The following is an 18679-nucleotide window of genomic DNA, read 5'->3' as shown; positions in this document are numbered from 1 at the left end:
TACAATTTATCACATCATTTACAACTAAAAGAAGATAAGAACAAGGATGTTAAAACCAGACTCCATGCTAAAAGGTTGAGCAGGACCGGGGTGACTCCTTAAAAATTCCTGAGCCATCCCGTCCTTCCAAGCAGAGGCCCAGAGGAGAAAACCTCCCCTGCTGCTCCTTCCCTCCTTCCTCACCCGGAGGGCCAGGCCGCCGCTGCCGGGACCTCTGTCCGTGGAGCGCCGGCTCCTTCGTCCATGAAGGCGCAGGCGATGCTTCTTTGTGGCTGTGTCCTTGGCGCGCCACCTGCAGCTCTGATGGTACTTCTTCTTGCTGCCGCCATTCGGATCACAGCCACGGGGGGAATCTGCCTGCGCCTACTTACCAGCAAGTTTCTGGAGGTCCATATGGCGTCTTTGATGGTGGCAAGGGTGAGCCACATCTCTGTGAAGTCTTTCTTCTCCATTTTCTGGTGGCTCACCCCATACAGCACGAGCTGTAGATCGAGGACCCCCCTTGCTGGTAAGTATGGGAATTGCAAGGAGCCGGCCTCTGCCCACAGGTCCCTGGCAGCGCTGCACTCCCACAGCAGATGCCTCACCGACTCCGGCGCGCCACAACCGGGTCGGGGGCAGATGGAGGTCGCCGACATGCCGCGGGAGTGCATAACGGCTCTGACCGGGAGGATCTCATGGGCCACCATCCAGGACAGGTCCTGGAGTCTGTTCGGAAGGACGGGATGGCCCACATTGCGCCAAACCGCGGTGGCGTCTCCACGCAGGAGGCTGCGCACTGGAGTCACTGGTTCCCGGTCCTGCACAACAGAGGTAATAAAACGATGGTTGGTTAAAATCCCGATCTCCTCTCCTTCCAGTTTAAAATGCTGTAAAAATTTCTGTATAAAAGCGTATGCTGGTGGGAGGTTAAAAGCTACTGGGGTTCTAAAATCACTCTTTAAAAGTTTCAGTTTTCGTAGGTATGACCCAAACCAGAATCTATTTATTGCATTTGTTTTAGGGTTGTTAAAAATGTTCATGGCTTGTTTAAAATGAGTGCTAATATAAAAGCTGCCTAAAAACAGGTACAGGTCTGGGACTCCTTTTCCTCCTTTTTCTTTGGGTTTCATCATAGTATCACGCTTTAATCTTTCCCATTTGGAGTCCCAGATAAAATAAAAAATGTCTCTTTGCAGCTCTAAAAACACTCTCCTAGAAGGAATAAAAACAGAACTGGTTAGTAAAAACACGGGTAAAATCACTGCTTTCACTATTAAAATCTTTCCTTCTATAGTTAAATTTCTCATTGACCAATATCCTAGTTTTTGTTTTATTTTCCGTGTTATTTCTGTCCAATTTATTTTCCCTTCGCCATTTTCATCAAATCTAACACCTAAAATTTTCTGTTCTTGAGTCACCTGAAACTGTAGTCCTGTTTTTTCATTTTCTTTCCATGGTCCGTAGAATTGTGCTTTTGTTTTTTCTCTGTTTAATTTTGAACCTGACGCTTTACCGAACCATTCCGTTAATTTAAAAACTCTGTCTACTGATAAAAGATCTGTACATAAAATGTTAAAATCATCCATATATAAAAGACATTTGGCCACCTGCCCTCCACTCCCCGGTAAAAACACACCTGAGATCAGTGGGTCCCTTCTCAAGATCTGCGCGAGCGGCTCGATGCAGGTCACGTAGAGAAGGGCGGATAACGGACAACCCTGACGGACACCGCAGTTCACCTTCACTGCTTTTGTCAGAAACCCGTTAACCATGAATCTGCTGGAGATATCTCGGTACAGCAGTCCCACCCACGCTATGAACCTCCCAGGAAAACCCATTTTTTGCAGTACCTGGAAGAGGTACTGGTGCGAGACCCGATCGAAAGCTTTTTCAAAATCTAGATTTAGGACTATCAGCCGAATGTTTCTGTCTCTCGCCAAACAGATGGTGTCTCGGATCAGTACGAGGCTGTCCGTGATCCTCCTTCCCGGCACCGCGCAGGCTTGATCCGGGTGGATTAAATCCCCCATCACTCGGCGCATCCTGGCTGCTAAAAGTTTACTAAAAAGTTTACAGTCAACGTTTAAAAGGGTGATGGGTCGCCAGTTTTTAAGGTCTTTTTTATCTTTGTCTTTGTATAAAAGTGTGACTATTCCTACTCTAAAACTGTCAGGGAGTGTGTCTAGTTTGCTAAAATCGGTAAAAACAGCAATTAAATCTGGTGCTAAAATGTCCCAAAATGCCAAATAAAATTCTAAAGGGAGTCCATCTGAACCAGGAGATTTTCCTCTTTTAAAACTCTTCAAAGAATTAAAAAGCTCTAAAAGAGTAAAATCCTGCTCTAAAAAACTAGGTTCTTTTAAACCATTTTCGAGAAAGTCTAAAATTTCATTTATATTTTCTTTCACTGTTTTTTCTGTATATAGTGCACTATAATATTTTTCGATTACTTTTTTCTTTTCTTCTATGTTTGACACTATATCTCCATTTTCTGACTTTAGTTCAGTAATAAAACTCGGGTTATTTATTATTTTTTTAAAAAAGTATCTTGTACATTTTTCTCCTTCTTCTATTTCTCTTTCTCTACTTCTTAAAATAACTCCCTTACTCTTTATTTCTGCTAAAATGCTCATTTCTTTTTTTACTTCTCTTATTTCTTTATTAAAATTTATTCCTTGTTGGTTTAAAATATAATATCTTTGTAAACGTTTCTGCAGCCCCATCATGCATCTCTGTTCTTTCTTCTTTTTCTTTTTTCCTGCTTGTCGGAAGAAAGTCTGGGTCCTACCTTTCACCATCTCCCACCACTGTGCTCGTGTTTCGTACAGGTCTTGGAGGGTCTGCCACTCGCGGTACCGCTCCCTGTACTGGCTGACCAGAGCCTGGTCCTCCAGCAGGGAGCGGTTGAGCTTCCACAGACCTCTCCCGGTCGTCGCACCTGAAGGGAGTGAAAGCGTGCAGGATAGAAGGAGGTGATCAGAAAAGAAAGCCGGTGACAATCTAGCATCGGTTAGGGCGCAGTCCCTGGTGAAGAAATAATCGATGCGAGAGGCCTTAGAGCTATCATCACTGACCCAGGTGTAGCCCTCCTCTCCAGGATGCATGCTTTTAAAACAGTCCACTAGTTTAAAATCTCTAACGATTCTCTGTAATAAAAGCGATGTCTTGTCTACCTTAAAATCTTGTCCTGCTCCTTTTCTGTCTTTTCTATTTAAAACACAATTAAAATCCCCCCCCATAATAAAAGGTTTTCTTCCCAGCATGTGGGGCTGCAGTTCCTCTAAAAAGTCAAACCTGTCATGTTTGTCATTAAAACCATAAATATTTAAGAGGTTAAAATCCTGTCCGTTAAAAGTCAGATTTACTAAAAGTGCTCGTCCCTCTCTCTTGGTGCTCCCCTTCACCAAGATGTGCGGGTTGTTTATTAAAATTGCCACGCCGTCATTTTTATTCTCGTTAGATCCGCTCCAGATGGACGGTCGTGGCCACAGATCCTGCCACCGGGTGTAAGTTTTTAAAAACGGGATTGCACATTCTTGTAATAAAAACAAATCAGACTGTACAGAACTTAAAAAGGATAAAACACTCTGGGCTCTAACTCGTGACTTCACACTTCTAACATTTATTGTTGAGAAGGTGAGAGTCATGATTAAAATGACTAAAAACAGGTAAGACATTTTAAAGGATTAAAACAGTAAAAACCGGTTTAAAACCAAGTTAAAAATGGGCTCAGAGACTGTCCTGTGAACGGAGCTCTACCGATTCCCAGCATGGTGGTGCAGGTCGGGACTGAGCTCCGTTCCCCCTTCGGACTCTCGGTTTCGGGCGTTTTTCTAAAGCCGTTACCTTCGATGGGTCCTCCGGGGTTGATTGCTGAGCAACATGTTGAAAAGAGGCCTCATCGGCTGGATCAGAGAGGAAGAACTTGGTCCCCTCCCCGAGGGAACCGAAGAGGTTATCAAGTCTCCCCCTCTTCTCCACCGTGGTGTTCTGTTCGGAAGGAGACTCCGGTGCCGGCCTCTTAGCCAGTTGGGCGTCGGGGAGGGGGGCATCCTCGCTGCTGTCGGACTCCATTTCCTGAGAATTCACGCTAGCTCCGCCATCGGTCTGCATTTCCCCCCCACTAGATGTTTCGATTGGGGGGGCTGCTTCCTTCCCCTCCCCCTCTCCTGTCGCTTCCTCCTCCTCCTCTCCACCAATCAGAGGCGGCGACAGGAGATTTGAATTTTCCGGCCCAACGGCTTCAACTTGCTCACTTACCCGGTCCGCTTGTTCTGCTTCTTTTACCTTTTTCAACTTATTTGCAAATGATTTTGGACAGTCTCTGAAAAGATGGTCCTGCTCACCACATAAATTACATTTCCGCCCATTTGTGCATTCATCAAAAGTGTGTCCCACTTCTCTACATTTACCGCAAAATACTTTTTCACAACCCTCGGCCAGATGACCGTGCTCACCACACTTACGGCAGAGTTTTGGCTGGCCCTGATAGTGAATGTAGCCTCGGTTCTCCCCCAGGACTATCATGGATGGGAGATGTTTCAGGCCCTGGAATCCTTGGGGGTCTTCCCACTGTTTAATGGGGACCCGCCAAGCGCAATTCCAGATGCCGTCCACATCCCGCACCTTCATAGCCTGGCCCTTCACCGTGCAGTATCTACCCAGCCACATACAGATGTCTTCAGCACTGACAGTCTCATTGAACATCCTGACAATCACCGTTTTCAGGGAGTTGTCAGTCAGTTTCTCAACGTCAAATACTGAAAACTGGGTCTTTACATTTTCATACCGTGTCCAAAACTCTTTTAACAGGTCACCGTTGGTAAAGCTCACATCGTATCCCTTGTTGAAGGGCAGGGTAAGGATACAGTTCAGGTCATCTGGCCGAAACTTCAAAGCCTGCTGGATCAATTTCCGTGAGAAGTCTAAACGTGACATTCCAGTTAATTTACCTTTTTCATTAAATAAGAAGCGAACGCTGTGGTGCCTCCGCATGCCGGCATGAGTAGCCGCCATGGTGGAGGCACCACCCGCTGAAGGTTAAAACCTTTACTAAAACAACAATAAAAGGTTAAAACAAATACACAACAATAAAAAAACAAACTAAAAGGAAGAGATTTTTTCCACTATTTGTGGTCAAAATCTCAACCAGGGACAAAGATTAATGAACCTCTTGAAGCAGTGGTAACAGCCAAGTCACAAAGACTAACACTATCACCACCCAGTGGAGGCGACCGCTGTCTTAGCCAAAAGGCCGAGAGTAAAATTTAGTAAAATTCTAAAAGTGGAATCTGAGTGGTCTCTCAATAATGCGTAAAAGAAGATATAACACACCAAAGTCTAATGACAAATGCTTGCCATTCAGTCTGAGCTTGTGCAAATTTTCTGAAAAAACAATGGCCAAAGACTTGCTGCTAATGATTTGCAAAGTTAGCTCTTCAAAAATGTTCATTAGGCAGGGCTGAGGACAAATGCACTCCACAATTTTCACATTTCTATTCATTAAAAAAATGGAAAACTGCATATTTTTGTAAACTTCTCAGTGATTGCATATCACATGAATCATTTTACAAAGCACTGCCGCAAATCTAAGTTACCACTTCCCCAGTACAGCATGTTTGTTTCACTTGATTTGTTTTTGTTTGCTGTCGAGTTTTGTGGTCGACATGTCATCTGTAACCATGTTTTTATTTTTACCCCGAGGAATGTGGGCTATGAAAATAAAACTACTACAGCAGGACAGCATGAGAACACGAAGACACGCAAGCATCAGATGAGCAAAAAATAACTTAGATGTAACCTGAGTCCCAAAGAAGTTCACTATTGGTTTTTACACATAATAGGAAGTTGGCGTCCTCTGCTTTACAATAATGTTTTACATTTAAGTTAATTGTTGCCTAAATACAGTCAGAACTTAAACTGTACCTCCACTTGAACCTTTCTTTTTTTTTTTTTTGAGTGATAAAACTCATTATTATTCACTTGAAGCCTCTCCCCTCTGACAGGACCAGTGAGAGTTAAAGGAAAGCCTGAACCCGCCCCTGTAATGTTTATTGATCAGCTCCCCGGCAGGCGGGCAGGCCTGTGTGACAGCGGTCAGATTAGTCGGGATATGGCGTCGCAGCGCCGACACAGCGCTGTGGGAATTTACCAGCCGTGTTCCGGGGACGCTCCTGCCTTTTGAGGCTGCTAACAGGGGGGGGACATACATGGCGATGGAGGAGGAGGAGGATAACAGCACAGCGGTCCCTGCGATCAACATCCGAGCCGACATCAAGAAGGGAGGCGATGCCGGAGACAACGGGGCTTGTATTGACAGGCAGCCGGACACGGTGGTCCATCAGGCGGGGCTGAGCCGGACTGCGGGTCGCGGCAGCCGCAGCGGTCCCGGAGCTCACTCTGCAACCGGGATCCGAGTGCTGAAGGCAGGTCATGGTGGGAGGGTTTGTGCCCCCCGGTTGATACACCGGTGAATCCGGCAGGACAGAGCGCTGGCGACGGGGAAAGATTTGCCTCGTAGCCCGCTGCAGCGGATCACCGAGCAGGGCAAAGTGCATGATTTCAAACGCATCCTTGCAATGTTATGTAACGCCTGTTATGATGGTTGTCATTCAGGGAGGAGCGCACCAAAACCCAATTAATACCAACAGACCTACCAAACACACTGGGGTGTTTAGATGTGTTACAGGAAGGCCTAGTCCTGCCCAGGTTTCTGATGATTTTAAAAATGATGTTTGACAAGCATCTACAGGGAGTTAGTTGGTACCTACATTTAAGTTTTTTTTAATTAAATGTAGGTACCAGTTAAAATGTTCAGTAAAACGAGCCCAAATGTTAGCTGTCTTCAGTGAAAGGGTGATATCTCTTGTCAGATGTCAGACATGTCTGTTCAGTTCTAAGACTGTGTAGTAATTATGTCAAATTTAGCCATGTTTGAAAATAAATTATAGTTTAAGCAAAATGGAGACATTCAGAATTTCTAGTCTGTATCTTCATTCACCTCAAGATAGGGTTGGTATTTAGGATTACTACTCTCCATGTTGCTTTTAATTTTGACTTTCACCACATAGTTGGCTAGCAAAATAAGAATGAACAAAATGAGACTCTTTTATAAGTGGCGTTCTTTATATTTATATGTTGAATATGTTTCAAAAATCAAAGCTGTTCAGAACAATCTTTCATAATATACAGGTTTGACCTGGTTGAGCATTTCAGATTTTGAACTGGAACTAGACTTCAGATTCCTTGAAAAACAGTGAAATGGCCCTTTAGTTATACAAACTTTAACTATTAACCATCTGAAGTGCATATATTTTCCTGCAGTGTCATCACAGTGCCCTACCGCTGCTGACTGGGCATCCATTAGTCTTAGAAGATGTGATCAGGGCAATCTTTTCTATTTTTATGTTTTTGGTGCTTTTGTTTCCCATTGGTGAATGGGCACTCTGGACAAGATGCGTATGTATAATTAGCTAATTACTTGGTCAAGACAAAAGAAGATTGCTATTCTTAAACAGCTGCAATCTCAAAAAAAAAAATATAATAATGATTTACTCAAAGACTGTTTTTGAACTTTTAAACTTCTGTCACATTTGAATTTAAAGGTTATTGACAAAAACTGTGGTTATTTACAATGAAGTTCAAATGGGAAAGTTGTGATAATGGAGCACACAGCAACATAAAGACCTCCAAATGAACATTTAATGGAGTGGTAGCTCAGTTCCTGTCCTGCATCTTTAAGACGTTTCCTTGTTCTGATTTAAACGGTTGCATTATCTCCTCTTCCTGTTGTTAGGTCTTGAGTTCTGCTTCTCACTCATTCGGTTGGATCCCGTGTGTTGAATCAGAGAAACTTCACAACTGTGTTGGACTCCTGGCTACAGAGCTAGAAATCAATGTTCTAATGTAAATGCGACTGCATTAAAATAGCATTTGTTTGAACTGCTGGGACAATTTTGGGAGTGGAGTTGCTTTAATTTGGCAAAAAAAAAAATCTGCTTCTGAGGTTTTTTTCTTTTTTTATCTGGAACTTATCTAAAACGTAAGAGAGTTATTCAATGCATTATTAAGTACGTTATTGACTAAATTAGCTCAGTTTGTGTTCTCACCCCTACAACATCATCAACATGTTTTCCTTTTGTAAGTTGTGAAAAATTAATTTTATCCTTGACAAAAGCATGGATTGTATGTTTGTTGGAAGTTTGTATTAAGAAAAGTCTAGAATATCTTGAGCTTAATCTCAGTGACACAAACATGCCTGATGGTAAGAGTATGTTAGAAACCATGACAAAGTGATTTAGTGTCTCTTGTCACGTGCAGCTGGAATTATTGGAGTTTAATTAGCTGAGCATCATATTGCTTAGCATCACATTACCGGTTTGTAGCTTAGCTTTTTTTGTAATGAAACTCATCTAACAAGTGTTAAGCAAAACACAACAATCAAATACACACATACATATAATGTTCTGGAGTTTTTGGTAATTTTGCTAACTAAAGATTTGAAGCGAGTCCTAACTTGTGGAGAGTGCTGCTTCAGAAAAAGCAGGGGAAGTGTTTTTACACCGACTCTCACAGCTGGTTGATGTTTTTTGCTTTTCTTTACAGCAAACACAGTTAGCAATGAAAACTGCAAAACTGTAAAAGTTTGCATCTTTATTCAGCAGAGGTGTCTTAAGTCTTGAAATAAATGTTTCTTTATGTTAGAAGCTTCATCAGAGAACTCCAGCTTTTTTTAAGTACGTTTATAAAATGGGGAGAAAAAACATGTTGGGAAATGTTTCGTTTTAACCAAATAAAACATGAATGTATGAAATGTTTGAATAGTTGACGCCCACAGATGAGGTGCTTTTCCACATTTTCATATATTTTCAAGCATAATCTCACTTAACAAAAACTCATGATTCACGTATAGCTAAAAAAGTAAAGTTTTACTGTTTGTGATGGTAGGACAGAAAAAGGTTTGCCTCCTAAACGATCAATTAGCCTATCAGCCATGTGACTCAGTGACACCACATTGACGCTCTTGTTACTGTTTTACAGTGATATTGAGAGGGGAAAAAATAACTTCAGTTTTCAATATTTCTTTGCTACAGCAATGACAGATTAATATATGTACTTTTCTTTTTCATTTGCTGCCTCTTTAATTCCATTCAAAAAGCTGTAAAACTATATTTATGAAAGTGAATCAAACAAACCGTCCAGTTGGTGAGCGGTAGCTCGTGTTTCTTGTCGTTGCTGGGTTTTGAACCTCCTTCAAACTCTTTAGCAACATGTTCTGAAGAGACCTCCCTGTTTCCGCAGCGCAACATGAAGAGGAACGGGAGCCGGAGCTGCGCGACAAGGAGAACCAGATTCGGGTCACGAGAGCGTGACTGGCTGAAGGGGGACACCCAGCGAGGCTGTGTGTGTCTCTACGGCGGCGCCGTGGACCCCCAGCCGCCTGCTTCCGGCCCACAGGCCTCCTCCACCCCTCAGACAGACCTGCAGTTGGTGCTCTGCTCCACCAGCACCAGCGTGGAGGAGCTCTGTGCTCAGAGAAACGGACAGGGACTCTACGTTCAGCTGCACGGAGACCTTGTCAGGTAAATGCTCTGTGCAGTACATGAAGTTGCATGAAGAAGCCAAGCTGATGTTGTAGGGTGGGGCTTTTTCTTGGCAATGTCTTGCAAACTCTGAATTAAACAATAGCAATTACTTTGCTGACATCAAGATCGAGCAGCTGCAGTCAGTCAGTCCTGCAGAAACGTCTTCTGTGGATCCGCTCCAAACCAAAATCCTCACGCGCTCCAAAAGAACCAAAACCGCTGCCTAATGTGAAATCATGTAGAAGAGAAAGAAAAACATTTCTGGAAGATCAGAAACGCCTCGCGTCTCAGCTGCGCAGCAGAACTGGAAGTGAAACGTGAGACGCTATAGCCTGTGAAGGAAGCGCGTCTCTTCCATTAGAGACACAGCTGCCATAAGTGTATTGACTTGCATTAGGATGTAGGAAATGCAGAAGAATTATTAGCTAAACAGACATAATTTTTATAGTTTAAGCAGAATGTCACGGTGAACTAGCCTGAGTGAATGCAAAACATACCGTTTGATCCCAAACTCCCACAGCACCTCACCGATTTTACCCTCAAGGTGCGTTCACCCCCTTCAGGTCCTCAGCAGGCCCTCTGCAAAACAGCAAATGACCCTCCGACTGTCTGGCTCACTGATCCGTGACCAGGAAGGAATTTGTTCTTTTGCTCTTTCTTGGAAAAACCAAAGTGGGGAATATGATATTGTAGAAACTAAGCGCTCTGCTTCAGCTTAAATCTCAGCGCCTTATCTTGTGTGAGTGTGACGGTTCACTCAGTTTGCTCATGGACTGTGAGTGAAAGTTTTGGCTGTCATTGTGTGGTACCAACAAAACTATTTTTATGCAGTGTTCTCTGCAGTTATTAGCATACCTGCTGAATATGTGCAGAATGGATTTTAATAAAATGAAGGGAATTCACACTTTAAAAAAAAATAAAAATACTAAACAACAACCCACTAATTTCTGTACATTTAGCTTGTAGAGAAAATGAACGATGTTAAAGATTGGGGTGTTTTTTTTTAGATCATTGGTGCTAAAACTAATGAGGCTTCAACTGTACTTTATAAAGCCCCATTTTGACTTTTCCTAGGTTGATTCATATAAAGAGAGAAAGAGATTTATGACCATTTGTTGTTTAGTAGGGTAGTTAGTCACAGTTTGCAGTTTTGCAATCTATAAGACAATACCAGAAGTGGATGTCTTTATAGCAGGGTGACAACTAAAGAATATTTTGCTGAGGAGCCAAAAAATGTTAGTCAAATACGAATTTGATCACTAAAGGAATATATTGGTCTCTTAAACCTGTAAGATATTTGACTTTCAACCCAAAAGTTTTGAAACAATTTGTAGATTATTTTTCTTTGAAAGAGAAGCTTTTCTTCTGTGCCTTTAGCAGTGTGTGGTGATAATGTGCAGCTTTCAGGCAATCTTTGATCCTTTATAATGACATTTTCTGTTGGCAATTCTGCTTTTACACCAGAACCTATTAAGATAATAGGGTGAGTCGTGTCGATCCGTGCTTTCCATTTTTGGACCGTCTATCCCTGTCCTGGTGGGTATCCCGTTCCAAGAGGGTTACCGAGCCGGTCCAGGGTTCTGTTTTCCCAGCAGCTCGCTCCTCCTCAGGGATTCATTAGTTGCTTTTTCTGGACAGACTGGGCATGTAATCCCTCCTACACGATGCGGGTATTCCTGGAGTTTCCCCCCAGCTACAGTCATCCTTTGGAAATGTCCTGAAAGAGACTCCCAGGCCCCGACATTGGTGTTAAATGTTTGTTTTTTTTTCCCTGGAGGAGAATGCAGTTTGATATCAGGGGCCTTTTAAATCACTTTACCTTTCAATGTAAATATAAACTTAGATGGCTCTTGAAGCTCATCCAGTCAGATATTGAAAAACAAAAAAAACATTGCAGAGTTATGATTTTATGAGCTCACCACTGATAAGGTGAGCAGTTAGAGGAAAAGTGCCAACATACCTTTCTGTTATGCAGACAGGAACCCTAACCGTCGTAAAACAGTGTGCCAAGCACTGTTCAATTCATCATCTGGAAATGGGAAGCGTATAGCGAAGATATGGCCGTCTACCTAACAGGAAGAGAAAAGAGAGCATTAATCACTGAACAAGCCAAAAGGCCCATTGAAACTCTGCTATCAGTATCTATAAAGCTGATGTGCACAATGCAAATCTCTCTATGTATGAATGGAGAGAAGCAGGAAGTTCTGTTTGTAGTTTGGAGACACAGCAAACATTTGGAAGTAGGAGCTCTGATCGAATGTCATTTTCCTCAAGTCAAGCTCTGTGCGTGGCTCAAACCTAAAAGCGACATCACACTGATGTCCCGCGGTCATAGCGATGCTTTGTTTTTAGCACAAATAGGGAAGCTGGTCAGAGTACTTGGAGCTAAATACAGGAACGTTCAGCTGTTTTGCATAACCATTTTTTTCACACCATGTATATTTTCCTTCCACGTCACCGTAATGCCATATTTTGAGTTTTGTCTGTCACTGCAAGTCTCGACTGACTGCACTAAAGTTTGTGCTCTGAGTGTGGCAAAATGTCCTAGAGATGTGAATACTGTGAATCGCTGAAGAATAACAAGGAATAAATATATTTATACCAAATGGAAAGGGGTCATTCCAAAAAGATTAAACATTTATAAATCATCATGTAATAATGAAAGATGAAAAATGAATTTCTACTTTTGAAACCAATAAATTAAACAATGTTCTTATTTTATTTTATTTTTTTTAGTTTTCTTCAACTCTGGTTGCGTTGCTCTTCCAGGCAACTCAACTATCAGCAGGGCAAAAGATTTCTCTGAACATTTGTTGGTGGCTCCACAGCCCTGAAAGATCATTGCGTTTTATGAGTTTTTATTCAAATCTGTGGTCAGGTCCTCCTCTAGACATATATTTCACTCCAAAGCTGGTTGTCCTTGTTGTCACACCAAACCTGGATGCTGTCGATCCTGCAGGAGGCTGGACCCCAGCGAGCGTCCCCTCCAGATGGTTTACGACTACCTAACGTCGATGGGTTACGCAGACCCGGTGCGAGTCCAGGACGAAGCGGCCAACTCTGATCTCAGCTGCATGATCCGTTTCTACAGCGGTGAGTTCTCCGGCAGAAAGACAACTTTTCGTTCATTTCCTACTGCCTGCTTTAAGATGTGATTTTTTTTTTTTTTTTTTGTAAAACTGGTTTGAAACATGCTAAAAACATTCTGGAGCGGGTAAAACATTCAAAATGTGAATATGTGTGTGCCACACTGAAGTAAACTTTTAATACTGTCTTTAATGCTGGAAATATTGAAGCGTGAAACAGACCAACGCATGGCATGAGGCCATCAATCATTCCAATATTACTATTGTTGCTTGCTTGAACTTTACTTGACTTTACTACTATAAATCAGTCACAGCTCCAGTAGGTGGTTAATCATTGTTTGTGCTTCTGCAGAGTTTTTCTGGCTTATACAGACAATTAATGGGCTATTTTGATGCATATTAAATCAATTAAATAAGCTTATTTTCAGCCCTCAAGTACATTTCTAATTTGTTAGTTCTTTAACTGTGTTTTAATTTAAGTAAATTATGAAATTAGATCAAATAATTGAAAATCACCAACTTTTACTGCAGAGAATGCATAGGATTTTTCACAAGATTATCTAAAAATTCAACATTTTTGTATTCCTATTTGGGTCTCAACTGCTTTTAAAAACAGCCTATAAGTACTTTAAAAACCACCTAGCTTTTTTTTTTTGGCAATAAATTAATGTTATTCGATTGTTAAGTCACAACAGTTGACTTAACAATCAACTGTTGTTGTCTCATCATTGAGCCTCAGTGCTCAGTGATGGGCTCTGAGGCGTTACCTAGCAACCCCAACCGAAGCCAGCCTCCTTACCTAGCAACCCGAGCCAAGCCCTGGTTATCACCTAGCAACCCAAGCGGAGCTCCAGCACGTTTGGTCAGCTGGTTTTACCGCTGTATTCACTGTACAATGGCTGCTGGAAAAGATAAGTGTTTTGTTGTTGACTTACTATTCAGAAACCACTTGCTGGATTCTTGTTGGTTGTGCAGGAGGCTCTACCTCTGCTTTTGGGTCTGATTCAGGGTCAAAGATGTACGCTTGTATAACTGCGCATCTGTTTGGAGCCATTTTCAGGTGCGAGTGTAAATGTAGAGTTAGCAGCAGCTTATTTGAGTTTAAAGTGACATTAAGCACTAAAACAGCTGATTCTGAAAGGAGCTCAAAATAGGCAGAAATCTCATTATCTTAGAATGATTTTGTGCAAAAACAATGTAGTGAATATGTTTTGTTTAGCCCATAGATCTACCCTAAACTGTCCAAGGAACCATACTGGATCCCCCTTAGTAAATAGAGAATAAAAGTTTCTATGAAATCAATCCCAAAGATGATTTTTTTCAGCATTTTCTCTTGAACTGATTTAGTTCACTGTGCCAGTCCGTCTTGGCACCCATCTGTCCAGCAGCTTCCTGTTTTTTTCCCCCCCTCTTGCCAACATGAGAACTAGCCTAATTTGGCTACTATCGAACCACATTGGTCCAAGTTAAGCCAGGGCCCCTCGGAGACTTCCTGTCTTTATTTGTTATCTCATGGGAAAACGCTTCAAGGTCCAGGCATGGGATGCAATTCAGACCCTTAATGCCCAGCTGAGGCAGAGAGAAAAACTTCCTTCTGGTGTCTGTGAACGGATTAAGGAATACTTCAGTAGAGTTTGTAGTTTGTAGTTTACTGTCCTCTCATACACCTCACTCTCATTCATAGCTGTACACAGTGTACAGGATTTGTTTCAGAAAATAATAGTTCTTTCATCTGACTAACTTCACAGCATCAGCAGATCCTGCATAAGATGAACAAGTTCTGTTCACCTAGTGATCCAAACAGGTTTCATGTTGTGCTATTTATCGGATTGTAAAATAAAGAAGACTTTCGTCCGTCTCCAAGGACATCTGTCAGAAAACAATCTAATTTGGGATACTAATATATTCATACTCATTCTGCAATTTAAAGTGTCTAATTCTAGACGTTTATTATGCTGTGTTGGATATTTATTTATTCACGTTTTCCCCCTAGGTGTCCATCTGCAGAAGTGAAACATCAGGTTTATTTAGGATACGGTCCGATTATGAATTTTGTGCAAAGATGCAAGGATAATTTTCTCTGAGATGATGTTTGTATTTGTGCAGATGTGACTTTTCAGTGGAACAGGTTTTGATTTGAGGTAAAAGTTTAGATCGTCTTCCAGATCTCAGCTTGTTTTGTCCATTTAAATTGGGGAACAGTTTTCCTGGGCTTAGTAAGGCTTTGTAAGTTTTTAAAGTTCACAGCTAAAAGTTGTAAACCATGTATCACTTCCCTTCTGTCTCAGAGTTAGGCGTTTTGTTGGCGTAGCAACAAAATCTCTGTATAACACATTGAAGTTCGCTGCTGCAATGTGATGGAATGGGAGGATTTCAACAGGTCTGAACACTTTTGCATGGCAACTTAAGAGGAGATGATGTCACTCATTGTTCAAACGGGGTTTTGGATTTGGATTACTGGACCATGCATTTGTCTTTCAAGAACTCTGTAAAGCAAAGATCATGTTTGTTGAGCTCTTCTTCTAAAAATCGATGCTTTTTGGAGACCAGATCATCCTCTTTTCACCAGACAACTTACATCCATCTGCTTTCTGCCCGTAACACGCGTCGGTGAACACATGTCTTCTGTTTAATTTCTGAGCACATTATTTTTCTGCCTTATTTTCTCCAGCTGTTGTGCTTCAAAGTTCAGAGCAGCAGGTGACCTGCGGAGTTTCACCGTTATATCCTATTTATCCAGGAAGGCCCCCTGACACACACACACCCACACACACGCCCTTACGCTGTGGCGCACAGATGAAATTAAAACAAACAAACGCAGGAGTAAACATTTCAGGGCTCTGACTTAATGAGGACACTCCTATAGTGAAAACAGCCAGAGTTCCGGTGGTCCTGTTTGTCAGCGCGTGCAGCTGCGGATCAGATGAAGCCGGTTGTAGGTTCTGGCGCTGGTTTCCCCCCCACACCCCCACCCCGGGCCCATATTCCACCTCTGGCTTGGTGATGTCTCAGATCTTTGAGGTCATAGACGAAGAGCGGCTGTGTGGAGATCATGAGGTCTTCTGTCAGGGTTGGATCGGAGGGAAGCGCATCATCAGAAAACAGAGTGAGATCACTTTATGCTTTATGGAACTGAGAGGTGTTGATTTGTTAAGCTTTTTGAAGTCCTGCGCCGCAGTGAAAAGTTTATGCTTGTGACTCTCGTTCCAACTGTTGGATCATATCCAGAAATCATGTCCTCAGAGTGACTAATAACTCCCATGTTGCTTCTTCTTCTTCTTCATGTTAATATTTAAAGGAGTAAGTTTCAGTGGCAAAAAACACAAGAGGGGATTGTAAGAGTTGAGGTAAAAATTAAATTCTGTTTGGATCCGATCTCCCGCAGGATTGCCCTGGGCAACAGAGCTGTGCAGAGAGCAGGCTCTGTGTGGTTTCCTGCCTGTTCCTCGTAATGTTCTGTCTCTGCGATCAAGTTCGCTTCTCCCAAGGATTTCTTCCAACCCTTTTTTTTAGACCTGCTGTCGGTTTTTCATTCGGTACCGATGCCCAGCTTTCAGGTGGCACGTTTTATTGCTGCTGCTGCTAAGAAGCCGCCATACAAATGGCCTGTTTTCATGTCATCTGTATTCAAATGCAGTAAGCAACTGTGCCTCATGAGATCGGCATGCCAGGAGTTTGATTTTTTATTTTTTATTTTTTACACAGAAATTGTCTATTTGTTTATCTTTTAAATATAGGTGTTTGAAACCCGCCAACAAGAGGCATCTGTGCTGTGGGTAGAATCAGGGTTTGCTGTGGAAAAGAGCTTTCTGTTCTGAGTCAAATCAGACTGTGTTTCCGCCTCCACCGACCCTCTACTGCATGCTAATGCAATCTTGAGTAAGACAAAAAGGCTCTGGGAAACAGAGAGTATTGTATTCATCTAAGTGCTTGAGAAATGGCTTGAAGTAATCCAATATAGGAATAAAAAATGAGTTTAGAAACTATGGAAGCCCTTCTTACCAAGTGAAACTGCTCCATAAAAGAGAAGAAGGCATTCCTGTTCTGCCACTTGATTCTAAAGGAGAAAACAAACATGCCAGTTTCATATTTTTGGCTCTTATTTATGTTTCTTTGTGTTCATTGTGAGGGTGTTTAACAGTGGCTCTAAAAGGCCTACACAGTCCTGCTAAGATGCCAGGTTTTTGTGATGTAACACATGTAAATAAAAGGAAAGCATTGCAGTGTTTCTCCACCTCTGTCCCATATAGCCAACTTAACTAAAAACAAAAATAACCTTCTAATGGGAAAGTGTAAGAAAAAAGAAAATATACTGTTTTTCTTACATTTTCTCATTTGCTTCTTTTACCTAAAGCTGCAAATGAGGAAATGTTGAAATGGGAGAATTTCAACAGGTCTGAACGCTTTTGTGCAGCAGCTGTAAGAGCATCTAATGGCTGCTCAGGGTTCAAACAGCGTTTGAAACTGTGAAGTTTTGAAACTTCACAGTGATCAAGGGGATCTCGTCTTTGAAAGGTATCATTCTGGAGAAGGCTGTAAAACAATTCCACAACATTATGTGCGACAGTGTGACGGTCTTCACTAATCTAAGGTGATATTTCTCTAACACCAGTCCAGACAAGATGGAGACTGTGCAGGGAAGCTGCCAAAGTAACTGCAGGAATTTCTGGCTCATATTTTATGGCTGAAAGAGAAAATGATTTTCATCCAAAGAAAATGTTAACACCTTACTAAAAATCTCCACAAATCTGGTTGGAGAATTTATTACTGTCAAATGAAACAAAATTGATCTTTATGGACTCATTTCCAGAAGGTTTTTTTTTTTTTTTTTTGCACAAAAATAACAGTCACCAAAAACACCATGTACTCAGTGAAACATGATGGTGGATATGTGATGCTATGGATAGTTTTTAGACATCATCAACAAAAAAGTATGGCCATATTTAATATTTTATTGTGTAACCCAAGCCAGAGTTCAAAAGTAAATCTGACAGAACGTCTGTGAGGTAACATGAAAAATATGTATGTCTACAATCTGAGATTTGGACAATATTTTTGCATTTTTGCAGTGAACAAATATGCTGATAGACTCCTACCAAAGAAGACTAAATGCTGAAAATAAATCAACATAGTATTAGTTTGCTGCAACCAGATTTGTTTGCTTTCCAGTTGAGTTGTACAGGATATATGTACATGTCACATTAAAGGTGGATGATTATGTTATTGTTATGGTGACATTTTTTAATTGCGACAGACTGACATTTTAACAGTTATGCACTTTTTATGTACACTGTATATGTTTATTAACATGTTTTTTTTATGATTTAAAGGTCCAACAAAAGAATTTTAGAATAGTTTTTGTTTTGTTGGGTTTAAAGGCCCATCAAAACCATAACTTTAGTTTTACTGCTTTTATTGTGGCATAATAAAAGTTTTATTCAACCTTTACAGTTTCAACAATGATTAGTGGCAGGATATTTTAAAGCAGTGATCCAGTTGTAGCCTAAAATCAAAATATTTTAACAGTGACGATCAAAATGTCTCTTCTCCCCCCCAAGTTGTTTTAACAGAAAGAGGCAGAGAAAATGCAAGCTGACATTAAAAAACTATTTTTGTTTTGGTTTGCAAAATCCCAGCTGTGGAAAGTAGTTGTAGGTAAAAACTTTGCAAGATTAAAAAAGCAAACTCAGAGACGGCGACATTTGTCTCTGCTCTCCAAATCATCCACACTGTTATTTAGCAGTTCTTCTAAAAATGCACAAAAAAATAGTTTATTATCTCATATCGATGCATCCTGCAGTTTGCTAGTAATGCTATATTTTCATTACTGGAACCATCTTGCTTTGTTCCGAAACAGGAATCTACTTAAAACGTAAGTTATACAACATTAAAGCACATAAAAAGAATTAGTTTTAGGGATCAGTTGCGGATTCAGGTTCTCAAATCTCAGTTTACTTTTTCACACTCTCAGGTCTTTCTTTCCTCACCTACTTCCTCTCTCTTTGCGTCTGTTTTCCCGTTTTTTTG

General features: G+C 41.4%; 2 protein-coding genes across 2 annotated transcripts in view; one reads left to right on the top strand and one right to left on the bottom strand.

Moving 5' to 3' along the window:
- Positions 1-90: 90 nt before the first annotated feature.
- LOC148160216 (uncharacterized) lies at positions 91-5232 on the bottom strand. Its single transcript, XM_088004300.1, has 2 exons — positions 3829-5232; positions 91-800 (listed from the first exon to the last, which is right to left on the bottom strand). The coding sequence occupies exons 1-2, from the start codon at positions 4996-4998 to the stop codon at positions 180-182; spliced, it is 1791 nt and encodes a 596-aa protein (XP_087860426.1). The 5' UTR covers positions 4999-5232; the 3' UTR covers positions 91-179.
- Positions 5233-6065: 833 nt separating this feature from the next.
- Positions 6066-18679, top strand: part of phlpp2 (PH domain and leucine rich repeat protein phosphatase 2) — a 41025-nt gene continuing 28411 nt past the window's right edge. The window contains exons 1-3 of the mRNA XM_088004299.1: positions 6066-6411; positions 9263-9563; positions 12526-12659. Of these exons, the coding sequence (XP_087860425.1) occupies positions 6192-6411; positions 9263-9563; positions 12526-12659 (655 nt within the window). The 5' untranslated portion in view covers positions 6066-6191. The remainder of the gene's footprint in view (positions 6412-9262; positions 9564-12525; positions 12660-18679) is intronic.

The sequence above is a fragment of the Poecilia mexicana genome, unplaced genomic scaffold, assembly GCF_051168715.1.
Source record: "Poecilia mexicana isolate PSO_F unplaced genomic scaffold, ASM5116871v1 scaffold_3, whole genome shotgun sequence".
NCBI lineage: Eukaryota > Metazoa > Chordata > Actinopteri > Cyprinodontiformes > Poeciliidae > Poecilia > Poecilia mexicana.
This window is presented reverse-complemented; position numbering and strand designations above follow the sequence as displayed.

Coding starts and splice junctions, on each gene's coding strand:
- LOC148160216 (XM_088004300.1), bottom strand. CDS start 4,998: ATGGCGGCTACTCATGCCGGCATGCGGAGGCACCACAGCGTTCGCTTC. Junction 801..3,828: donor CCCCGGAGGACCCATCGAAG/GTAACGGCTTTA, acceptor TCTGTTGTGCAG/GACCGGGAACCAGTGACTCC.